The sequence below is a fragment of the Mercenaria mercenaria genome, chromosome 10 (assembly GCF_021730395.1).
Source record: "Mercenaria mercenaria strain notata chromosome 10, MADL_Memer_1, whole genome shotgun sequence".
Classification (NCBI taxonomy): domain Eukaryota; kingdom Metazoa; phylum Mollusca; class Bivalvia; order Venerida; family Veneridae; genus Mercenaria; species Mercenaria mercenaria.
Window position 1 is genome coordinate 10,409,174 of NC_069370.1, and position 27,105 is coordinate 10,436,278.

General features: G+C 33.8%; 1 protein-coding gene across 2 annotated transcripts in view; it reads right to left on the reverse strand.

Moving 5' to 3' along the window:
- LOC123560532 (IgGFc-binding protein-like) overlaps positions 1-26,622 on the reverse strand; it is a 29,509-nt gene extending 2,887 nt beyond the window's left edge. For both annotated transcript variants that reach the window (XM_053552264.1, XM_053552265.1), the window contains exons 1-8: positions 26,548-26,622; positions 21,702-21,762; positions 4,122-5,321; positions 3,364-3,456; positions 2,465-2,550; positions 1,902-1,973; positions 1,211-1,295; positions 360-460 (exon numbers count right to left, since the gene is read on the reverse strand). In XM_053552264.1, coding sequence (XP_053408239.1) covers positions 360-460; positions 1,211-1,295; positions 1,902-1,973; positions 2,465-2,550; positions 3,364-3,456; positions 4,122-5,321; positions 21,702-21,762; positions 26,548-26,577 — 1,728 coding nt within the window. In that variant the 5' untranslated portion in view covers positions 26,578-26,622. The remainder of the gene's footprint in view (positions 1-359; positions 461-1,210; positions 1,296-1,901; positions 1,974-2,464; positions 2,551-3,363; positions 3,457-4,121; positions 5,322-21,701; positions 21,763-26,547) is intronic.
- Positions 26,623-27,105: the final 483 nt, after the last annotated feature.

Consider the following 27,105-nt stretch of genomic DNA (forward strand, 5'->3'; position numbering starts at 1 on the left):
TCTTTACATCGACATTTCAAATGACCCATAATATTGTATTTAGTTGTTTTGCTGGATTTTAAGTCCAATCTAGGTCATCTGGCAACTTCCCAGTTTGATGATGTTGGAAGACCACGGGCATATTTTGCAGGCACCACAGATAAACGACACAAGCCACCTAGATAGCGTCCCCTCTTAACGACCAGAGCAGGGCTCGAGTAACAGAGGTGAGAGGTAAATGACCTTAACCACACGGTCTTAGGGGCCTCAAGTACTGCATTTAGAATGTGTGCTATGCAGGACTTGTTGAAACCTTTGAAGTACAAATAGTTAAAAATCAATTATTCATATATCATTGACTGTATGTAAGACCTGTTTACCTGGCCGGGTCGACACATTTGCACTGTCTGACAAAATTCGTTTTCCCCTTGATGTCCGCAGTCAAAACAGAAAGGCCCTCTGCTATGAAAGTCTGGCAGACCTTAACAAATAAAGCGTAACACGTATCAGTATAATTTCAAATTAAAATATTCAGATGTTTAAAATGATTTTTCCGAAAATGTTATAGGAATACTTTAGGAGTGATATTATTGAATGATAGGACTCGCAGTTCGTATAATGAGCGTGTAGACATCCTGCCTGGCCTCTTGCACATATATTCACAAACTTTGCCGTAAACAATAAAGCGCAGTACAATTTACGGTAATATGGTTCTGATGTATGTTTTAACAAATTGCTCGAAAGTTTGAGTTTGATTTAAATAACTAATATAAAAATACCCATTTTTATAATTATTTGTGGTAATTTGTAGGACGTGGAAGTCAATTTCTCAGCTTTTTATCAAGTCCTTATACTTAATTGTGTAATATACAGCATTTTGTACTGAAAAAAATGTACAACTTCACTTCGTGGTATATACTTCGTATAATTTGAACTTTTTAAGAGAAATAGTTCAGACATGCCTGCTATTCGTATTTTAGCAGTGTGATATATAAAATTGAACTATAATTATGTTTTCCCGACAATATGCACAATGTATACTCTTCTTTTTGTTAGGGTTAGAATCCATGAAAACTGTAAATAGAGTAACCCTGACAAGAGCGGATCGACGTACATAAACTGCAGCAGCAATTCGCATCCTCTGCCAAAACAGAAGATCAAGGAGCAAGAAAAGACGCCTCTAACAAATGAATTCTATGCTAAACGTGACAAGTATAAATGAAACACTTACCGTCATCACCGCAACCGGCTACATTGCAGAAATTACCGTTACAGCACTGCTGACAATCGACCTGGTCGTCTCGGCTTTCACATGTCTAAATACATGAAATTCTATAACTAATTTTTTGAGTACGCTACACAATATAATACTGTTATGAAAATAACTTGTTCGTCCTATCTGTTTGATATCTGCATTTATTGTAGGGATGTGCAAGAAATAATGCTCTGTAAACTACTTGTTCATGGATGGAGAGCTACGCAGGGACATTGACAGTACACGTTTTAGAGTTTGTAATGGTATATTTTTGTGGGATCGGATCGTTTTCTTGCTTCCATTAGAAAATATGTGTAAGAAATTTATGTAGTGTATGTGGGATAATTACAAATATGTCTGTTGTCTATTCTCGCCTTATTCTTTAAAATACCATAGTCAGTTACCAGTCATCCTGATTTCACCTTCTCAGCAATATGTAAGTCTCCGCAAATATGTCAAATTACATGTCAACACCAAGTTCGTTTTAAATAAATGAGAACATGTATATATGTACCATCAGACAGAAAAAAACAACGTTTTGTTCAGTACGCGAATTAATATATAACGTTTATGGCTTTAATACAAGAGATGTAGACAAATCTAAACAAACAAATATATTATCCGTTGCCATACATGACAAAATCATAGAATGTTATTTTGAACTTACGTTCTTCTTCATACACCCAGACCTGTACAGAACTACATTGTGACTTCGAGTATAGCTTTGAACAACACATACCTGAAATTTGAAGCTTACTTTACCAAACATTAAGACATATTGTTTCATCCACGTTTTCCTTATTATGGCATTTTTATAATTAAAGTCTAAAACAGTACGCTGTTCAGTTGTATTCTTATTACTGTTAATTCACAAGTAAGAGAATACTGACCTAGACATCCCTTTGTATAAGGTTTCCTTATATTGATGTCTGGTCCATAGTTCGTGCTTATTGACCGGTCAATAATCAACACAACTAAAACTGAAAATTGATTTCTGATATCATGTAACAAAACTTTTTTTAAATGACCTGCAGGTCAATAGTCAGAACTTTAGAACCTCGGGCAATACTTTTGACTATACGGCAAGGCATCCAATAAGTGTATATTACATAGTTATCCTAGTAATCCGAAGGCAGTAATATACTTGTAAATTACTTGTAGGTAATGCTAAGTTCAGAAAAGGTTAAAACTTCAAGACAGGGATAAACTTGAGTCAAAACAAATAATTACCTCATCCTTAGTTTGGCATCGTGTTACTCTGTCGCAGTATTGTAGATGAGACATGTCATCGCACTGGAAACACCACGTTCCATTTCCTTTTATGGAAATACAAAGGAATAATAAAAATAAAAGACTGTTAAGCCTCATTTTGTCTCTGAATGTAAAAATATATTTATGTTTTAAGTACCACTTGATTTGATTCAATGTCACTTGGGTATGTCAATTCAAGATCATTGTAAATGCAACCCAAAGAGAAAAAAATCGTTACAAACTAGCAAAGCATATTTTTGCGGGAGGTCAGTAAATGACATTGTAAGTTTGTAAAGTGCAGGGTCAAATAGGTCTTATGATTAAAAGAAACTGATTAAGCTGATTGTGACGCTAATCCTGTTGAAAAGTGTTGTTGGATTACCCCTATAGGAAGAGAAACATTTAATAAACACAGTGAAATTACACGTTCAATTAGACAGTGAATAACATCTAATAGTTTTGCTTTTGTGGCCTTAAACTCCATAAATTGATTTCTCTTGATGCAAATTAGACACTATCAAGTGATGACTCATTAGGTTAATGGTGGCACATTGGCACATTTGTTTTTCTTGCTTAAAAAAGCTGGTCCAAGTCAAATAGTCTTTCTTCATTTGGTGTTTATGATCGCCATGATAAAAGACGAAAAGATAACACAAGATCTAAGATACATTTCAATCCCTCCCACAAGTCATTACGCTTTTGACTGTGGAACTGAAAGTCAATATAGCTGAGTAACATACACTTGGATACCATGCCAATAGTTGGAGCACGTTAATTCAACTTAAGGTATATCAAAGCTTACCACCAAATAACAACATTCCAGGTAAAATTTCTCTGCTAAAACACAATCGCATCATAATTTGTAAATATTTTCTTACCAGCTAGGTATTCTTGATGGCTTTGGACTCCTCCGCTGGTATGTGTTGACTGAGTTCCAGAAGGGGTGCTTGTTACCTGGCCTGTTTCACATTCTACAGAAAGAAGGCGAAACAGTTTCATATTTTGCTTTATTATTGTGAAAATTTCTTTTTAAATATAAAGTCATGTTTTCTCATAAGTAATAGCCTCACAACAGAACAATTAACCTTACAGTGCGGATTTTTCACCAGACTTCCAGGGTCCAGTTGTTCGAAACTTTAACCGGCTGTTAAACTAACCATCTGTTAAATTTTGATTTAGAATACATGTATTAGTCTAGGTGGGAATAACTTGCATTATGTCTTGCTTTTACTGCAAAGACTTTTAAGAGTTCATTGTCCTCAACTCATACATTTCTTTTTCTGACTCTTTTAAAATGTCATAATATAACTCAACCGTTAGCTTAATCGCCTGTTAAAGTTTCGAACAACTGTTCCAGATCAATTTTGCTAACAATCTCAATACGACTTGTAAACCATGAAAATTGGAATCTATACAACGAAAACATTGGAATCTATACAACAAAAATGTTTTACTGAAATCAGCACATATCAATTATATTAAATTCTATAAAAACATGTAAATTCAAAAACTCTAAATCGTAGTGTTAACGAACATCAGAATATAAACCTTCCATTCAATTATAAATTGTTGGACAGTTAATCCTGAAGCAACTACTTCTTTTTTAGAAATGTAATGCAATCGTGTATTAACAAACCTGACGTAGAAAGGAGTAGATGTAATGGATAACCGTAAGAGTAGTAGTTCGTTGTTATAAGTCCGTAGATCGAAACACCAAATGCCATTCCGTCCTGCTGGCGTAGATCAACAAAGCTATTGTAAGATACGTTGATGAATATTACTGTGTAGTCTTCCATAGGATGAGCCACCGAAAAGATTTTCTTGGCAACATTTTCTATTGAGTTTCCATTGAATAATAGCCTTTTAGTGTCATTTGTTTTAACAGTTATAGCAACAGTGCTCTTAGCCCCCGTATATGCTTCAACCGCGGCCTTGTATATATCAGAATACTGCGAAACACCTTGCACAGTTGTCATAAATGGGTTTCCATTCATATTTTCTGTATCAAGACAATATTGCATAACACTGAGCGGTTTGTTTGATAGAATCACGACCGGTTCCGAACCGAAAACTATATCCAAGTACGTTCCTTCGTCTACAAAGTCGGCGTAATGCTTGGTACTGTTGTAATAATGAATTTCTGTGTTATTTTCTTTTGCAAAAATCCTAACTAGAAAGTAGTTATGAGGATAAATAGGAGGGACGATGTACTTGTTTGTCCAGTATTTTGTAGGAATCATTTGTTCCACAATGTAATTGTAATCGCCAGTGCCGTAAGGTATCTGACTGTAACCGGCTCCAGAAATAACAGCAACGGGTTTATTACTTGTTACAACAGCACCACTTACATCGGAGGAAAAAATCTGGTATGTTTCAAATTTTCTGAGGGTTGTATTAACTGACTTTCTGCTATCTGGGTATTTAACGCGAACTTCAGTATCACTGTAAACGCCTGCTATAAGAAGTTCACTGTTTGACGAGTAAGGTCTGTATGATGCTGCTACATATCTTGTAGATAGAGCAGATACAGGTAAAGCCAGAAAACCCTCTGTATTGTGTGTGTATCCCAAGAAAATCGAAACGGAAATATTGACGTCAGAGAGAACCTCAATCCCTTTGAAATGCCGCCCTTGTTCGGTCTGAATAAGTGTATTATTCAAAGCAATAACTGTGTAGTTCTGTACCGTAAATGATTTATCGAAGTTTATATACGGTGCAGTTATTCGAACCCGTGCAACTTTTTCCAAGAACGGGGCTATATGAACATAAACATACGTGCTGGCTGCATTACTTGCTACACTTGGTATACCAAAGACGAATTCTGAACCGATGGATGCTGCAGAAATTACAACAAAATTTTAAAAATGCATACGTGTTATGTTTTATACAGTATTCGTACACCACAAAATTTCTGTTTGTTCCGCATTTTTCGTACCGTGAACGCCGTGAATATATCCCTGGTCTGACAAAATTACAAATATAAATCATCTACTACTGCAATCAATAAAAAGAGACGTATACACTTCTTAAATATTTACGTATTTTTAAATAAGTGCATCCTCACAAAGGAAGACTATTATAATAAGAGGGTCATGATGACCCTGGATCGCTCACCTGAGTAATATGAGCTACATGTTTCAAAAGCCAAATTGATGCTAAAATATTAAGAAAGTAGGTCAGTAGGTCACATTTATGGTAACTGAAAGTCAGTTTTAAGATCGGTGTGCAAAACTGTACATGCTATCCAAATTTCAAGGCTGTATCTTAAAAAGAAACACAAGAAAGTAGGTCAGAAGGGCAAGGTCCTAGTTAGGTTACCCTTATCACTTGGGGTCATCAGGTAATTATAATTAAACAGTCTAGGAAATATGATCTGATAATTTTTGAAGTATTTTTTCCTATATAACTCATTTAACAAGTGGCCCCCGGGGCGGGGCCTCTTTTCACCCCAGGGGCATAATTTGAACAAACCTGTTAGAACTCCACTAGGAAATGCTACATACCAAATATCAAAGGCCTTGAATTTTCAGACAAGAAGATTTAAAAAAAAAAAATCCTATATAAGTCTATGTAAAACTAGGGACCCCCAGGACAGGGCCTCTTTTCACCCCAGGGGCATAATTTGAACAATTTTGGTAGAGAACCACTAGGCAATGCAACATACCAAATATCAAAAGCATAGGTCTTGCAGTTTCGGGCAAGAAGTTTTTAAAGTTTTTTTTCCTATATAAGTCTATGTAAAACTTGGGACCTCCGGGGCAGGGCATCTTTTAACCCCAGGATTAGAATTTGAACAATTTTGTTAAAGGACCACAAGGCAATGCTACATACCAAATATAAAAGGCCTAGGTCTAGTGGTTTCAGAGAAGAAGAGTTTTAATGTATTTTCTTATGTCTATGTAAAATTTGTGACCCCCGGGGCGGGGCCTATTTTCATCCCAGGGGCACAATTTGAACAGTCTTCATAAAGGACCATTAGATAATGTCACATGCCAAATATCAAGGCTCTACGCCTTGCGGTTTTGGACAAGAAGATTTTTAAAGTTTTTCCTTTCGGTTGCCATAGCAACCAGAGCTCTACATGGAATTCAATTCTTTGAATAATTTTGAAAGGGAGCCACCCATAGATCATTCCTGTGAAGTTTGGTGTAATTCAGCACAGTGGTTTTCAAGAAGAAGATTTTTTTAGAAAATGTTGACGGACGCACGACGGACGACTAACGACGGACATTGAGCGGTCACAAAAGCTCACCATGAGCCTTTGGCTCAGGTGAGCTAACAAAAAAGTAATATTAAATGAAATGCACCCGTTCGTATTAAGCATCATCCAAACACACTATTCAGTGTTTAGTTTACATACAATATGGCATATCATGAATTTATAAGTATCTCTCAAATCTGTGGAAGGTCGGACATTTAATAATTCTGGAAGAAAATAGCAGACTTCGTTTGATTGAGTCTGCTGAAGAGAGATAAAGATAAACGCCCCTAGCAATGGTTAAAGCGGAAGTCTAGTGTAAAGCAGTACTGAATGGGCTCTATTATCCATAAACACCAGAAAGTAATACAACAAAACTGAGTACAGGTACCAGGAAACTTTTAACGACCTCCATACAGAACTAAAGAATAATGTTTCATAGTTAATAAAATCTGCAAAAGATCCTTTGGATACATAGAACGCAATCCAGCAAATGATAGCAGTCTCGGTTTGTGGTGAGTGTAAATTAAGTCTCCCTGTACTTGGACTTGGTGTTATTTTTTCTGGCCCTTGAGATTAAGTACATTCGTTATTAACTGTAACAGAATTCCGCTTAAGCCGGTGCTAGGAGGCATGAGGGGTAAGAAAGGACAATATTTCAAAGGCATTTGAATTCTATAATAAAATAACAAACTTCGTTTTATCGAGATAACAAAAAGTGCAACACTACTTCCGCCCCATAGCAATAATGACTTAAAAGGCTAATTGTTCCTACATAGTCAAAATGAACAGCCAAAGTCGCGACAAGTGCACTGCATTTCAATCTGATGAAAAGCAATTTATTGGTTGAAAATTCCAGATGCACGTTGTAGTACCCAGTTATATAAATGACTCACTAAGAGCCCAGTCGGCCACCTTATTGTTCCTTCTCATGAGAAGGAACACTTATGGTGAACATGTCACACTTGACTGAGCAGGTAATGGATACAAGGGTATCATCAAAGGCATCCGAATTCCAGTAAGCGCCGCCATTTTGTACTCATGCATATTCATTACAAATAGCCTCTTTGCCAATGTGTTTTTACGCATCTTTAAGTTAATCTTTAGTGAAACACAACTACGTAATAAACAGACCTACAAAAACAATGATTTAGTTTAAACTATCTAACTCCTAAATCTTACATGTCATATTGTAGAATCGAGATTAACTAAATGAATATTCATCATCTAAAAACAGACTCCCGCCTAAAATATCGTCTACTATTATTCTTCTCGGTTTCATTCTTTGCTGCTTCCAGAGGTTCTTTTTACGATTTTATTTCATACCAACTTTAATATTTTAACATTTTAAGTATAACCATCAAAACATACTGACATACTGTACTAATAAAGTTATTCGAGATTTTTTTACTTGTCTGTGAATGCTATAGGAGAGATCGCCGTGACGACACACATCAACACCTGTTAATCTGGTGGTTGGCAGAACAATTGTTTTTACATTGTTTATGTATGGGATCGGAATTTTTAATTTTAATAACTTTTTCGTTTATTGAAGGATTTTAAAAATTCAAAAAGTTTTGAAATGCTTACGATTTTCATATTTTCCTATGCAATTATCTTTTTAAAATGAATTACCATTTTAAATGACATATGCACTGGCACCAGATCAGAAAGAAAATGCCTCTGTACATATTATACCCTACTCCTAGGTATTCTATAAGAACCATGGTCGTGAACGGGAAAATATACTAACCCATTTCAATCGCGTATTTCATACCTAAAACACGCAGTTCAGTAAATGTGTACTATTTATATTAAACAAGTGGTAATTTATCTTCCATTGTGTACCGGTCACATTTCTTCAATACTTCTTATCTTAGAAAAACAACGTGTAGTTTACTGTTTTTCAACGTTACACAAAAAAAACTTGCTTGAACTTCCCTGGTGAAGTTCCGTTCTAGATTACTAAACCATTCTGATTGGCTGATGTGAAAATGTATGTCAGTCGTCATTTTACTACACGTGTACGCTAAAATGTTTATATGCAGTATAAATGTGCAAAATGAATTAAATAAACAGAATAGATGTATACCAATGTATGATTTCAAATTCAAAATCATATACAAGATGAATTTCATTCATCATTTCGAGTCTGATCGTAAAACTGTGAATATATTGCATTCTGTTTTTGTATGTTTACATTTCGATTAACATGTGCACACTGTCGTGATCTCTAGACCGGATGTTCATTAGGGGAGTTCACGCAAGTTTTTTCTGTAACATTGACTAAAGCATAAAATATATGGAGCATCTCTGCAATATGGAATATTGAGACAATGTGACTGGTGCACGATGGAAGATAAATTATCGCTTGTTTAATATCAATAGTACACATTTACTGAACTGCGTGTTTTAGGTATGAAATACGCGATTGAAATGGGTTAGTATATTTTCCCGTTCACGACCATGGTTCTTATAGAATACCTAGGTATGGAAGATTATTTATGCAAAAATTCTATTATTGTATTTGATCAAACGCTTTATGATTAATGACAACTATTATTGCATTTGGTCAAATGCTTTATTGTTGACGACAAACATTAATGCATTTGGTCAAATGCTTTATGATTCATGACAAACATTCAATTGCATTTTGTCAAATGCTTTATGATTGTAGACAAATGTATGTTATGTAACGCAATTTTGATGAATATAAACACTATATGCTTGGTGTTTGATAACATACTTCCTGCATAGCTCTATATCAAATGTTCGCATGCATATACTTCTATTAGTCTGATGCACAGAATAAATCAACTATTTGCATGTATGACCATACTTTGATTTTGTAAAGTAGCTCTTCCATAATGCGTTTGCATTAATTACAGTTTTAAATAGGAAAAAAGAAATTTCGACACTTGGCACGGCGACAATGCACTATCCACCATACACTAAGTTCCTTGACTTCAACGAAGCCGGGAACCGGCAAATTTTGATAAATTTTAACGCTAGGGCGCCACTTGTCCTAAAATTATAAGGACTGATCCCCAGGCTTGTTCAATTGCTATAAAGGAACAAACAACGAACAAGTTCTTTTAAATTGCCAGTATGTTTTAAAAATAAAAATTGTTTCTTCACTAACTTGCTTACAATCTATCCAAACAACATATAGAGTACCTTCCATGTGAAAAAAAAAAAAAAACTTACAGAAAATGTCATAATCGTAAAGGAAAAAATGTGAAAATGAAAGTAAGATAGATCTCCGGTTCTAAATTTAGCGCGTTCAAACGTGGTTATTAATAAAACCCGGCCCGGCCCAAACCACGGAAATAGCCGATTCTGATTGTACGGAAACCACCGGAAACTTACGGACGGAAGGCTAATATAATTACGAATGATATCGTGTCAATATTAACTTACATATTTAGAATTTAGTAAAAAAAAAACTTTACTGAACTTTATGATGCCCGCGAGGAACTTCTTTGATGAATGGGTTAAAACTGCGTGTTCTTTCTGGTTGCAAAAACGTCTTAATATAATTTTGTAAACTTGTACACAGGAAATCGTTATACATAGCGTTGTTTTGACGAGCCTTCTAATTAGTTCCCGATATTTTGTATCGTTATCATTATATACTATCTTATAATCACGTTTTGTCCAAAAAGTTGTTATATTTCGAAGAAAGGAATTCCTCTCGGGCCTCAAAGAGTTTTTGTTTCACCTGTGCATTCCCAAAGCCTAAATAATTCTTTGTGTCCGGTAACATGCCTAAAAAAATAGGTAGTAAAAAGGCAGGATTTTTTATACTTTTGTGTTCAATGAGACTTTACGGAAATTATTTTTATGTCAAAAAAAAATGAATACGAATAATTTCTAATATCACTGACAATTTTTAGAGAATAGACTGAGCAGTTTTTTAAAACTTTTTATTAAAAAGTTTTTAAAAAATCTCAAGGACCATAAAACAAATATATAGAAACAAATAGTGAGATAGGTTTGTTCACGCAGGATTCTGAGTATCTCTTGAACTTAGTCGACTGAATTTGCAAGTGATCTCTGAATAACTGACTTACTTAAGTTATATTCAAATTAGTTCAAAACTATATAGAATAGAATCGAGATACAAATTTTACCTTTTTTCATTTTTGTACAGATGTCTCGTAAACCGGAGGTCGCGGGGTCGAATCCTGTCAGCGGATTTTGACCGTGACTCCAACAGTCCCTTCTTTCGGTGCGAGTACTGGTTACTTTCCAGGAAGCAGTCATCGAGTGTATTTCACATTAGTTGGTGAACCAAAACTCGACGCGAAAAAGAAATCTTTTAAATGGAAACAAAATTACCATTTAACTGCACTCAGTATACAGAACGATTCACACTGTTTCGTGAAAAAAGACCAAGTAAACTTGAACTTGTTAAGGTTCGTTTGGATATTTACCAATGCTCTACACTTTCAGATTATGAATTTAGATACTTCAAAATTAAACTTCAATGGTTAGACATATCTTGCAAAACTTTGCAATTCATTTAGGTTGATTTGATATATTATTATATACAGAATGCCTTTTCAGTCAGTTTGCTAGTGCTCGGCATTTTTGATACATAACAACTGAAGGATCGTTTGAGCCCGCTAATCATAATTTACAAATAAGTCTCGAAAAAGCAAAATAAAACTTTGAACGGATGTTGTTTCTTCAAATCTCACAAATTTCTTCATTAAGATTTTTTTTGTAAATTTATCAATATCACAATGTACTGCAGACGATTTACTCTAACACTGCTTACTTTACTATGGTTACGTGACCACACCGGAAGTGAACTGTACTTGGATCTATATTGAGCAGCTTTAATGCTGTCGCATTCTGAGACCTTACGTTTTGTGAGTTTTTCATTGGTAGAACCAAACCTATTGTAATTATGCAAATAAAACTGTTGCTCTTCTTTTGTATATACCGAGTAATTGTACGATAGTTTGCAGTTTTTTACGAAAGATCTGAGTGTAATTCTTCAGCTATAATTGGTTTGTTAAACTGCCCATGTGTGGCCAAATCCATAAAGCATCTCAGAAAAGTTTTAACCTTACAATTTTTTTTCAACTTTACGGTAAAGAAAGTGTAATGAGCCGGATTTTCCAGAAACAAGTTGCATCCTTCATAACTTGTTTAAATAATAGTAAAAGTTGATCTTCACCCGATATTGCATTGTTTTGAAACTCCTTACGCAAATCGCGTCGAGAAATCACATTTTAGCTCAACCCTAAATATATATAGTTGTGACGTTTCTGTTTTACGGAGATTAATTTATTTTTTGGGTTTCCATTATATCCAAAAAGTAATTATGTTTCATTTGGTATAGCAGACCCATTATTAAAACATATATGTTTTCAAATGGAATGACTAAGTAGTGTCTTCTTTTTTCACAAAAAATAGGCCGGGTTCACACATGTATGAACACAAGATAAAGTAATTTAATCCTATGTATAAATAAGCGCATCGTCTTTTAATCAGTACGAAAGTATCGATCTCTCATAGGGAGACACGAAAATGTAATATCACATGCGCAGAAAAACAAAATAGCGTTGTTGCGCATGTGATATGAAATTATTGTTTTATCATTAAATCTATATTTATAGTCCTTTCCATTGTTCTAGATGTAGTCACATGTTCAACGATAAAAATCGTATTTTCTCGAAGGCGGAGCCAAACACACATATTGACCTCCAGCTGTGACGTCCACACGTTATTACGTTAAAACAATGCGACGTCGTATACAATTAACCACGAAAGATGACCTAAGGCTGCAGACATTTGCATCTAATGTTTATACTTATTAGTAGGCTGGATTTGATAATAAAAAAATTGTCGTTTTTATGTGTGGTCGATATGCGGATTTATCGACCTGTTAAAGCGATATCAAGTCGATAAATTCGCTCGAGGTTGATATTGCTTTTATCAGGCCGATAAATCCACATATGAGCCAAGCCATGAGAAAACCAACATTGTCTATTGCGATTAGTTTTTAGTTTATACAAATTTGTTTTAGCTCGATTGTGATGAAAGCTTCAAGCTTATTGTAACCACTCTCGAGTCCGCTTCCTGGAAAAACCAGTACTGGTGTCATATGAGAAGTCATGGTCGTGACCCCAGTGGGGCTCGAACCCACGACCTCTGGATTGAGCGGCCAAAACCTTATCCACTAGACCACCTCTCCCTATTGCGATTAGAGAAACTGTTAGCAAACAGCATGGATCCTGACCAGACTGGGCGGATGTTGGTTTTCTCATGGCGCGGCTCATATCGACCTCACCAAAAGGCAATTATTGTATAATATCACATGCGCAGAAATTGAAAATAACGATTTTGCGCACGAGATATAAAAACGCTTATGATATATTATTCAAGTTAAACTAATGGGAAAAGTGCATTGGACATTGTGTGGGGTATAATAATTTAACATCTGAATTGCACACATTTGTAATCTATGCTTTAAAATGTTCATTTTAAAAACAAAAAAGTTAACATTGTGTGAATAGTTGTATAAGCATATAGCAAAAGCATAGTTCGTAGTCCGACCGGACCGGTTTTTTTTTAATTCTGTGTTAAAAGATATGCTAGTATTATTTCAAATATAAAAGAAAGGGAAATCAAAAATTAAATAATCTAAAAACAAAAAATAACGTTAGCAGTAAATTGATAAACATGAAAGTTCATTGCTATTACTACCCTCCCATTTATCCGTATTAGATATTTACCGTTTTTTATTGTTTTGTTTTAAACAGATTGAGCGGACATGTTTCGGGGTGGGGGGTCCGGGTTCGAAATTTTGCGACCGATCTTTCATATTTTATACTCCAGTTCATTCATTTCTACAACTTACTGTAAATCCGGGTATCATCTCCATACAAAATCACCGGTTTTGTTTAAAGCTAAATCATATGATTTATCATTTGAGCAACATTTTGTGATATTTTGTTTTCAGTTTTCTTGTATTTCAGGAACAAAGACCTATTACATAGAGTTATACCTCTTCTGGAAATGTTTACTTTGATATTTTTTATGAAAATTTGTAATTGCCTCCCTTTAATATGAAAAAAAAAATGTAAAAAGTGGACTATGTTTTTAGATTTTGATATAATTTATTAGTTTATTTAGTTTTATATTCAAATTTGAATACTTCAACAACCTGAAACAAATGGCAAGTATGAAAACAGCGCATAGCTTCGTAGTTCATCTATTTTCGATCTATCTTGGTTGCGCAACCGAGATAGGCAAAAGGAGTATAATAATAATTTCATAAACTTACATTTCTAGTTAATTTTCGCAAAATGTGTACTTACCAATGCAAATCTTTGACAACCTTAATATAAGAGTGTTTATATTCATATGTTCCCTAAGACAAGATATTTTCATTAAATTAAAACTTAATATGCTAAAACGCTATCTTGGTCGGGCAACCAAATTTTATAAATACTTCCAATGCACGGTATAGACCCCTTCGCCTTATGTCACATCGTTAGGTGTGAAATAACGACGTACATTTAACTAGCCTGTCCAGTTCTGTTGAAAGTATCCTGCAAACTGCTATCTCGTGTCTGTCCGGTACACAAAATGACACATCGACTGTCGAACGTATTACTTCTTTGATTGAGTGTGATTCAAATATCTTGTTATTTTAGGTCTTCGCTTATGTCAAGTGCAATACTTCATCAAACATACGTATCATCAATATCAAATACTTTGCTTCTACTTTTGTAATAATGAAATAAAATACACATAATGGCCTTGATAAAGATGACGGTATCACCATTCGTAATTATATTAGCCTTCCGTCCGTAAGTTTCCGGTGGTTTCCGTACAATCGGAATCGGCTATTTCCGTGGTTTGGGCCGGGCCGGGTTTTATTAATAACCCCGGCTACCTCTTTCTACGAGAGTTTCTTGAAGGGATCAGCTATTAACTGTATTCTCAAATAAGTAAGCTGGAGTTATCGTTCTTCATTTAAACGAAAATGGACCCAGCTAACAAAATATGAAGACATGAAATTACGTATATGAATAAGCATAAAGCGCAATACAGAAATCGTTGCTCTCTTGACATTACACAAGTACTTAATTACATTACAGTGTATGCATGTAATAACTGTAATAAAAACAGTTGATTAACAATGAGAGAACGTATTTGCTAACATTTAACTAGTCTCAAATAGCCCAAATCAAGTAAATGACTACCAGTTCTCTTTTGGCACTTGGCGTTAGAAAAAATACTTTGAAAAATTATCATGAAGCTATACATCAGATACTAAGGATTTTGGCATTTAAAGCATTAATTGGTTTACTTATATCCATATATAAGTGATATAAATTGCAACATGTAGCATGCGTTTGTCATCAACAATAAAGCACTTTACCAAATGCAATAATAGTTGTCATTAATCATAAAGCGTTTGATCAAATACAATAATAGAATTTTTGCATAAATAATCTTCCATACCTAGGGGTAGGGTATAATATGTACAGAGGCATTTTCTTTCTGATCTGGCGCCAGTGGACATATGATTTTAATAGCGCCGTAGCGATGTTCAAACTTAATAGAAAAACACTGTAAGTTAAGCGTTCATAATTAATCCATTTCACTTCGAAATAATAATTAAAAATTATTAATAAATTGCTTGTTTTATAACCTTTCCATTGATCAAAAAATTATTGATATAATTTGTGTTTTAAGGAAGTTTAAGCCGTTAGAAAAACATCACTGTTTACAAAAAAAAACAAAACATCGTCGCTCGCGTCTGCCCACCGATCTCGTCTTATCAGTACTAAAATAGAAAATAACGGATTTGATAAAAACCCCGATCTCCCTTTTGCCGATACGTACCGTCACCGGTTTAACAACTTTAAAATTACTTCCCTTTTTTATCTAGAATGGCATGTATAATGCTTTTTCACTTTTGAGCTAAAAATTTTTCGAACTTGGTAATTTCTCCCTTTTTGATTAATTGTTTTGTAAGGAAAAATTTGAACTTTTTATAGCCTTTTTTAAAATTCATCTTTTGTTGGTCCCGATTTAAAAATAAAAGCCCGTTTTGAGCTGTCAGCTCCATTCATCAATGAAATTTCGGGCTTTTGGCAAATATTTTTCCCTTTTATTGCAATTAAAATTAGGCAAACATACGATAGTTATAATGACGTTTAACCGTTTTAGAAAGAAGGCTTGTTATTCTGGGGAGATTTCAATAGCAAGTGGTGATTTGGAAGATTTTAACCAGGTGTTGATTTTTTTTCCTGAGCGTCAATTATTTTTTTAAACGAAATTAAATACGGTATATTTTTTATAGAGTTTCAAATTTAAACACAAATTTAGTATTTTAAATGGGAGGAAAATAAGAAATGTTATACTTCATATGGAAAAATGCGCGGCTAGTATACCAGACCTTCTTGTTACTTTTAACTAAATATATATCTTAACAATTCTGAATGTATTTGTATTCTGTGATGTGATTCATACAAAAAATTTCCTTTGAAAAAATTTGTGTTAGCAATTACCACGGTTTTTAAAATACAGTTTGTTAAAAATGTCACTGATTTGAAAAAAACTTTGGGAATCAAATTTTTTTAAATCAAAAATGTTGACAGAGTTTTTCAGAATTGGTGTGAATGTTAAAATGGATTGTTGTAAATTCTTTTTAAAACTTTTTGCTTTGGGTGTCAAAAATAAAAAGTGCCCGGGGAAGCCCTGGGGGTCTCAAAAATTGACTGTTTTTAGGTGGGATTTTTGTGTAAAAAAAAAAAATATGGCTTAGTGAAAAAATTTTGCTAGTAAAAAAAAATACAAATCGATTATTACAAGCCGAAAAATTTTTTGATAGAGAAGTGCAAATCAAAGCGTTTTTTACTGGTATAATATGAAAAACAACTTCTGTTAGAATTAATGTTGATGTAACAAATTTTGGAGCCCATTGGAAAGTTTGGGTTTGTTTTACAAAGTCTAAAAAGATTCCTTTGGAAAGTTGTTCTCGAAGATGGTTCATTTTACAAATTAACGAGTTTTTTGTAAGTGGAAAATGATTTTTAAATTATTTTATAACAATCCTGAAAAGACGAGCTGTCCAATTTGAAACGACACAGCCTAAAAATGCATATGTTAATGCTTCAATGATAATATTTCACCTTTAAAATTTTAAAAAAGGGGGTAGATGAAGCAAAAGGGGGTAAAAACGTTTTTATAGAGGTATCCCAAGTGAATTTGAAAATGAACTGCTATTTTATTTCTACATGCACTTTTTAATACTTGTTTTAAAAAGGCATGTAAACCCCGGTTTGGGGTAAAAGTTTGTAAAACCCCAATTCCCAAAAACTTCCTTTTTGATCCCAGATCCTATTCTTATAGGAATGCACTTTCGTCGCAATGTTAAAATTATATTGTTTTTTTTAAATGAAAGGTTTAAAAAGGGGTAAACGCATGGGGGTTTTTGGGATGAAAAAATGGTTTAGGAAAAAAGGGGACAATAACCAAGCTTCATCTTTATTAATGTAATAATACCGAAAAAAAATTAAAAAAATAACTTTTTTCGCTTTTATAGATTTCCCAAAAGGGCCCACGATTTTAATGAAGTAAAATATGGGAAAAGATTTTGTAATACTGGCAAAGAAGTTAAAAAACAATTTTTTTTTTTTAAACTCTTTGTACTGGTAAAAATGGGGAAAAAAGTTAAATCTAAAATCCTTACCTTTCGTTTCTGCTTTTAATCAGGTAAAAATTTTTTTTTCTACCGAAGGGTTTTATGTTAAATCAGGTTAAAAAAGGGTGTATTTTATGCCCTTTACTATTTAATTTGACATTAAAAGCTTGCTGTTTTGACTAGGGTAAAGATTGGTGATGAAATTTTATGCATCTTAATATGCAGAGACTTGTATTACTAGCGAAAATGTGCGATTGCAAAAAACTGTTTTAAAGCGTTACGGGGCGGGCAATTAAAATGAATGAAAAATTTGTCCTAAAAGTAAAATCATACATTTTAGACCCCCTAGTTTTTTCAAGAACAATCAGGTTTTTACATGTGGTAATGACACACTTGAAATTTTGATGAATTTCGTACCTTGGGTTATTTAAAGCTGAACTCTGACTTAAAGTTATGGTTAAAGCTGTAGACAAAGGGGCAACCCTGCTCTTGATTCAAACCCAAAAGTAAAAAGAAGGGGGGGTTTCCATAACTATTCACAAAAACCCACGATACTGTAGTGTGGCCAGTTATTAGTTAAAGGTTTGGCCCCTTTGGGGTACAGGTCATTTTCTTTTTTGAGCTGTCCACAAAAGGCCCGCGGGTTTTATTTTGGAGAGGGAGGGAAAACTCCCCAATTTGGCTCTTGCGGGGGGAAAGGTGGACTCCCACAATGGGCCGTCAATGGAAAACTGTCGCGGGCTTTGTTTTGTCGTCTGTGTAACACCGCAATGACAAGAGTTAATAAACGGATTGCAGTCTGGGCTAGTTCTAAAGTTCGGTGCAAAAATTGGTTTACTATGTGAAACAGAAATTCCAAGATGTAATATTCCCTTCAATATAATGATTATGTGTGTAAGTCATAGGGTGTTGGTAAAAATTGAGAAATTTTATTATGGAAAAATATTTTTCAAGATTGGTTTAATGGTATTAAAGAATAACCAGTAATAGTGGTAAAGGCAACAATAAATTAAGGACATACTGTACATTTAAATCTAAATTTTAATTTTGAAGATTTTTGTTAAAATTATTCTGCCAAGAAAAACATAGTCTGTCCTTATGTAAATTTCGATGTGGTGTAGCACCAATATTTATAGAGAGTGGTAGATATGAAAATTTACAAGTTGAAAATAGAATTTGCCCGTTCTGTCCAATATTGTGGAAGATGAAAAACATGGGTTTTTTTGAAATGTTCCTTGTATAATGATTTAGGGAGTCTCTTTTCAGTTATGTAGTTAAAAACAATGAAAATTTCAAGAATTTGCCAGAAACAAGAACAACTGAAATATCTATTTACAAAACCCCTTTTTAGTAAGATCTGTTTTCCAAACTGGTTGTAAAATTCTAGACCGTCGTTTAAATTGTACTTATGTAAATAATTTTTTTCAGAATTTCATTTTTTTTTTCCATAAATTTTTTTTGTTTAATTCTTTCTGAAGCTTTAGGGTAAATTGTTTTTTAGGGTTGGTAAAACCATGTTGCTTTAATCTGATCAAAGTTTTTCCACTATCTTAAATACTTTGTTTAGATTTCTTTTTACTTTTTTTTTTTTGTACTCCTTTTAGCATGAACCGGCATTTTTTGGCAACTTCCCCAAATCATCTTTTGTTTTAAGTAGGTTTTTAGTACCAACTTTTTTTTCTTTTATTTTTATGGTTTTTTTTTTTTGTCCAAAAACTTTTATTTAAATAGATCATTTGGTAGAGTACGTTTTATTTAAAATGTGTTTTTAAATTTTAGGAAGTGACTGTCACGTTTTAAAATATGGATTTGACTTCCACACTAGTGTATTAGTCACCGGAGGAAAATTTTATCTCAAGATTCCAAACAACACACACACACACACACACACACACACACACTTGTCTGTATACTTTTTAAGTAATGGATATACACTCACCAACACACGCAAGCACGCATAAACAATCACACACACACACACGCACACCCCCACACACTTAATTGTCTGTATACTTTTTAAGTAATGGATATACACTCACCAACACACGCAAGCACGCACAAACAATCGCACACAAAAAAGCACACACAAGCACACATGCATTTACACACACGAGCACACTCATGCTTATACATATAAATACATTGTGTGTACTGTTTTAAGTCATCTGGTGGATTTTAATGTTTGAAGTATTGTTTTTTACCGTTTTATATGCCTCTTATAATTCTAAAATTGAATGGCCATTTACATATGTTTTAATGTTGTGTTGTATATTTGTATATACTGTAAATGGAAGAGACTGAAATAAATAAATAAATAAATATACGACCAAATTCTGATCTGTGCCACTAGGACAGGTGTCGATATTGGTTCCCTAAATTTTGACAGTTATGGTATTTATTGTCCGCTAATAATATCTAGGTAGGATCGCTCATCTAAAGGTGTTTGTTAATTATTTTAAGTTAAATAAATGTTTGTGTGAAATAACTTTAAGTATTCTTAAAATAAATAGATAAGAATGCACGTAAACTAGCAAAAAACATAGTTCATAATTATTTTATTAAAGATCCCTTAAAAAGAATATTTAATGTGCGCTAGAAGGAACCTTTTGGTAAGCTAAATCTTGTGTAAAACTGAAAATATCAATTCAATTAAGAAAAATCAGTGCCTTTTTGCTACAGATCTGTTCGTACGATAAATGAAATAAGATTCAGCCTTTTAGCACAGCTGAACCAAATCTTCAGGGAAAGCTATCAATATAGGAAGATGGTCCTGGGTTGTCTTCCTGCATTCTTCATGGTCAGAGACCACCAATTGTATTCCCATGACTTACATAATAATATTTTGGAGTGTGCAACATTCTTTAAATCGAAACATATATATCTGACACATTCAAGACCTATCTTAGCTCCACCAAAATCACGAATAAAAGGCATAAATAGTGATACTTTATTTTTTAAGTATTTTTCGCGAGAATGATATGACCATCTGTTTACACCACACAGAAAATCGTTTCATGACACTATTTTTCGATTATTAGATATATCAAATATTTTCAAAATGTATAATAAAATACTCTAAACGCATTAACAAAGTTCAATTTCATAAACAAATCACTTCTTGGTGAAATCCTTTTCTATAAAGCAACTGGTCAGAATTGCATCAAACTTGGTCTGTAGCATCTTTGCATAGACCTTTCTAAAAACTTTTCAAACGGTTTCGCTTGACCTCTTTGAGCAGAAATAGAAAAACATTAAAAAGACTTCATATGAGACACTTGATAGATTTTCAACAAATTTAGTATGTTTCATCATGGTATTATCTCTTTAATGTATGCTAATCAAATGAGGTCTGAAGCATTTGTGGGTTGACCTTTCTCTAGTTTTTCAATTACTCTGCATGTAAGCAGAGAGACTGTCAGACATTAAATTTGAAAAAAAAGAAACATGATCTCTTCTCATGAACTGCTGGATGGATGTTTACTAAAGGTAGTAACAAACAATATCAAAAGGTATAGGTCAGACCAACGACTTAACAGTTTCATGGCCCTTTTGTGTATTTAGATATAATTTCCGCCTTATGCAATGAAGCGAGCCTAATTGAATACATTTTAGTGAGATACACGGTGGAAAGTTATTGACTAAGTTAGAGAAGTCGACTAAGTCATGAAATGAAGCTTTTATTTTATTCTACCTTAGTATCTCTGAAGAAAATATCAGAAGTCATGCTATTGACCAATGCTGTAGTTTTAACGTTTCCCTGTTGTTCTTGTGCAGAAGAACGTCACATTGTGAACATTATTTTAAGGAGTCGATGCAAGGATGTTACACCATATTCTTGTTTAATATTTGTAAAGTACTTAGGAGCAGAGATCTTGTAAAATGTTTTCTGTTTTTTTATAAGCTCTTGCCACCCCTGTACGCACTTGAGCTTTTCGGCTTCATAATACTTAAGAGAGATTCTTGCAAAGACAAAACTTGCCTAACATGTATGGTGTTTATGGCAGAAAAAATCCTTTCCTGGTAATTCGGCAAACGTGAACAATTAGCGTTCATTGACCGTATATCCACTGTATATAGAATGTAAACAAATTCATTACAAAACAGTACATTAAACTCAATACCTCGGGTATACACCATTCTTTGGAACAAAAACGCAGGCATTTTACCGCTACGGTCAAACAAAGGCTAAATACTATTACTGATGGTTGTAAACAAAGCATTTATGTACTTTGGCCCGATAAAAGTTGAAAAAAGTATGAAAAAAAAACAAAACAAAAAAAAAAAACAAAAAACCCAACAACAACAACAACAACAACAACAAACCAACAATAAAATGAACTTACATGCAACTTCCGGACAATGGCTTGAACCTGCGCTCAATTTCCATACAAATGCTGTCAAGAGCTAAAACAAAATATAACAATTACCCAATGGTAGAGACACTAATCTGACTTAAACAATATTTTTTCTAAGAAAGGTAAATATTCTTAAATTAAGATCTCCGTAACATTATACACTTTTTATGGAATTGCCAGTCACATTACAGTTATGTCATAGTTTATACTGTTATTGCAGTTTTGTCCTTTTCTCAAAATAAAAAAAAATCCTTTTAGTTTTTTGTATAGGATATCGTTCTTTCTCTGTAGGACAAAGAAGAACGAAAAAACCCTCACTTTTATAAATACGATTAAACTTTGATATTTGCATAAACTTTGTAAACTTATGTCTTGCAATGTATAAGTGTGAGTTTTATCCTTTTAAAAACGATTATTTTCTTTTTAGTTTTGTTTGCCTTATCAGAATACTCTAGTTTACAATGTACGTGCATTTAATAGGTTAAACCAGTCATATTGATGTGAAGTGACAACGATGATCAAACAAGTGATATCGCAACACGTATGTTAACGCTTACGTTAACGTTTCCCACAATAACTTATACATAATAAATAAAGTCGTATAAAAAAGAACGTTTTGTCCATTTTATTTCTTATGTTAGTTTTATCTGTTGTAGCTTCAGACATAAAGTAACACACAAAGCTACTTGCAGTTATTAGGTTAAACTTAGCACATTCAAGTGAAACGCAAACGAGAGTTTAAGAAATGCACACGTTCCCTATCTTAATGACCGGCCGGAGGCAACTTGCTAGTAATTGACCTTTGGCCTACTGATCACTTAAACAATGTGGGTCATCAGATAGACAGCAGGCAATCATCGTACGAAGTATTGACCACTGTAAGCCAGAACATTTGGAAACCGTCTTTAATCTGAAGGTCTCAGACACAGATACCCCTTAAACAATGGTCATCAGCTGATCACAGCCAATCTGAGCGGAAACCGTTTCCAGTCCGAAAGTCACTGTGACATTGACCCTTGACTTATTAGCCCCCAAACAATAGAGGTTATCTGCTGACTAAAGATAATCTCTATCTTAATTTTTTTTTAAATTGAATACAATAACAATCGTCACGGAAAAATGCTTCGTTTAAAGTCAGCAACCTTAACCACTCGGCCACGGAGGACTCAGAAATTTCAGATAGTCATAATATAAAGGCAGGCCAATTAAAAAATCTTAAGTTTCTTGCGTATTACCTAACAACACAATAGAATACTGTTTAATACAAGATATATGATAGAGCATGCATTCTTTCCGCCAGGGAAAGTAAATCTGAACATTCGTTTCATTCGGGGTAATTAGAAATAAACACTTTTGATATTAAAATTCATTGTATTATTACTAAAAGATGCTAAATAATTTTATATTGTACCACTTTTACAAATTAAACAGTCACTTTTTCTCGTTGGGAAGTTATCGCTCTTGGTTGTGGTGTGAAAATTATTTTGAAATATTACCAGGGCATTAAGGGCGTGTTAACAAGTTACAACAAATGACTTGTGGTATGAACCTCAGACATCATGATATTTTAAAGTTAAAATTAACATTGCAAGAGATCAGTCGTATCAGAGTTGCAACGTGCAGCAAGCCCATGTCACTGTTCTACTTTATGTCTTTAATGTGTTCAGTATTAAGCACATTTAAGAAATTGCAATAACCGCACAAAATTAGCTCTTCAAAAATATGTATGTCCTTTATTCAAGTTATAATATCGCACTGAGCAATTAGAGGAAGAGTAAGTTGGGTAACGTACTTTTTTACGATTTTGAAATTTCACTTGAAGTGACAAATAACTAAGATTTCATCCAAAAAATAATGGATTTTAAGAATCTTTATTATCTGATTTTGTTCGCTTGTAGGCTATTCACTGCATGTACATTGTGAACTAGAATATCCTGGCTCATTTTATGTCTTAAGTAACCATCTTCCAAAAGATGAAACTAAAAATAATGTTAAGATAAGTATTATATTCGTTAGTTCTGTTTATGATAAGCCTGTCGAAAAATGAAATGCCATGCTCACTGCACAAGCAACAACGTTTTCATCCGATTGAAATATCAAATTTGTATTCTTCAACTGTCGGATCTAAAGGTTAATTGAACTCATTGTTTTATCAGGTTTTATCAAACGTGTTAAATAAAAACAAAATCTTCTAATTTTGCACAATAAAAAACTTGTCATGCCTACTGAAAAAGCATCAAATACCTTAACAAAACTCTGTAACGAAAGAATTCATAGTGTGTTATGAACCTTTCTGATCCAAAGGTTAATAGAAGATTCTGTTTGACCATGTTATATCAGTCAGGCTGTATGATAACAGAATCTTCTTATTTTATCCAATAAATACTGAAATAGCAACATTGAGAAACATTCAAGATTATTTAGTTTTAAATATTCTAATTGGTTGCAGGGTAAACTGGTAATTGCATACCTTCCTGGTCATTCATAAGAGCTTTTTTCCGATAAAAATGAGCGCTTTATTTGTTTTACAATTATGATAATATCATACCAGATATATATAGCGCCCTTTTCATGATAAACACTTCCAGACACTTGGTGGAGGAAGCTGTGGGTCGTGACCCCCTGCCATTTTAGCATTATAACACGTTTATATATACTGAGGGTAGGTGGCAGTTATAAAACGGGTCTTTTACAATTTCAGCCTGTTTTAAAAATGCACTTTATCTTTAAAATGAAAGATTGGCACCGAATCCTCGCTTTGTACCGTGCGTGTCAGAAACCGGGTACCAAAATTAATATGCTTACGACTGTATTAAACCGGATCACCACTTTCACTTTGATAAAAGTCCAATTCTTGTACCCGCTTGCGATATGTGCAGTACAAAACAGGGATCAACTCACAGGGACCTGTTTCATACAAGTAAAAATGATAATTTATGATAGTCGGAACCAGAATGTAATTGTCAGGACCGGTGTCATTTGACAGAACGGTTATAGAATCGTCGATTGAAACGTCTTTAAAAACTTAATCGATAATTGTTTCCTAGTGTCAATTTCACAGATGTCTATCTTTAATTTTAAGAAGCACTGATGTTAAAAAAGTACATTTTCAAAACATGCTGAAATTGTACCATCGTCACCTACGCTCAGTACGTGTTAAAATGCTACAAAGTACTGGCTAACAGTTGGCAGGGGGGCACGAGGGCGTGTGTGCGGTGGGGGGAGGGTAGAGGGTACTGGCTCGTAATGCCTGTGCTTTAAATAGCGCAAAAGCAGCCAGTCGTCAATTTCATCCTCTTCTAGTACAGACACAAGGCGATCAGACTAAAGGGCCAGAGCGAAACACTTTAGCCTGCCCAGCGCATTGCAATCAAGCAGTCTGGTTCTTTTACGTACCCGCGGAGTATGGAAGAACCAGCACTGGCCTTTTAGTATAGGTGGGAAACACTCAATAGCTTTTAGAAGTTTCCAGTGCCTTGACCGGACCTCTGGATTGACAGTCAAGCGTGTTAGCACTAGACCACCGGGCCATATATTTTTGACCCAAACATAGATTGAGCTCATTGTTATATCGAAAGAATTATTCCTATTATTAGAAATTTAGAAAAAAAGCTATTTTATTGAAGAAGCATATTTTTTTATCACATTAAGAAGTTGAACCCAATGTTCCAGTAAATATCTCTCAAAAATATATTTTAGCGGCGTATGGAATGTCAGTGCCATAATATCATGCCAGCTCGGTTTTTGGGGAACAATTTTTAATTTGTACGAGACATGTCACTGAATATTAAGACGTATGGAAATTTTTTAGCAGCAAGCAAAATCAGTGACGACAAAAATATTTCCACTAAAGTTCCAGTTTCTTTCACAGAATGTATGGCCAATTTTGGCTTGTAGCCGACCAATCCAGATTGAAAATTTCAGATGTTTCAAAATCGGTTATAAATTAAGGTTACCATACCTGTAGTACTGGACGTGTTTTTATTTACCTCAGGTATTTTCATCAATAATAATAATAATAATGATGATGATAATAATAATAATAATAAATACATGCAAAATACTGCATGCAGTTGGATAAAACAATTGTTTTTTGATAAGAAAACATAGAATTTACACCCTTCTTTAATAAGCGGAAAATCTTTTATCCGTACGACAAATACATTTGGCATCGACGTAAACAATGGTATATGGATTATAAGCTGAAAAGCGAGATAACTTTACATTGGCACATAAAATATCATTTATTTATTACCATTACAGATTGTCTAAGACGGAAAACACAGGGAGCTGACGATGTAAACTACGAACAGTTGCTAGATCTATACGGCAGCTTCTACAAAACATGTCTCGCCTTAATGTGAGGAAGCCATCTGACTGGCTTACGGAAAGGTCGATGGTTCTACACAGGTTCCCGCCCGTAATGAAATAATGCACGGAGGGGCACTTGGGGTCTTCCTCCCTCAAAAAAGCTAAAAAGTTTCTACGTGACCTATAACCGTGTCTGTGCGACGTTACAAAAAAATGGCATAAATTGAATACCTGAAAAGTTATTTCTTTGTAAAACTGATATGTTAAAAAGATCTTAATGAATCCCGAGTAAAATACTCTTAGAACAAACAATAAAAGATATAAAAATAACTCCGTACTAAGTTTCAGTAGGAAAAAGTGTATTTATAAACATAATTTATTTTTACAAATTGTGTAAAAATTGCCAATGTATTTTTATGAAACATATGATTTGTAAGAATAACTAATATCTAACTACATCAGTGTTTCTCTGCATATGATTAAAGAAATTCATACATAAATTTATATATCAAAACCGACTTACAAGTACAGAGAATAGTTCCTTGCAGTTCATGTTTTCTTCCGTATACTGCGTTAAATCGCCTTACTGTGTCGTCTTTTATCAGATTGATAAGAGTGCACTTATTCATCCTAAGTATTTCGCAATTATCGTGAATTGTTAAAATTTTAGAAAGTAGCTTAAAGGCTCCGAACGCTTTTTTGTTTTAAGTGCATGCCACATTTTTTATTATGGACATAAAATGTACTGATTTCTGGTTAGGACCTTATTTCGATAATTGGCTTCTCTAATATTTGTTAAAGGTTTGAATATTGATTAACACAATATGAAGTTTTTATTAACTCATTGTTTTTATTACCTCCCTTTATAATTCTAACGGAATTAGTTCATGTGCAGTAATGATAATAATTTAACCATGTAATTATGCATAACATCTATTTGGACAGCTGTTTCATCTGATTTTAGTTTAAAGATTTAAGCGGCTTATGGAACTTTGACTTCCTTCCAATGTAATTATTTCAGCAGCGATCTGCACGGGAAAAGCTAAATACAATTAAAATGAGATTAGACATTTTAATGAAA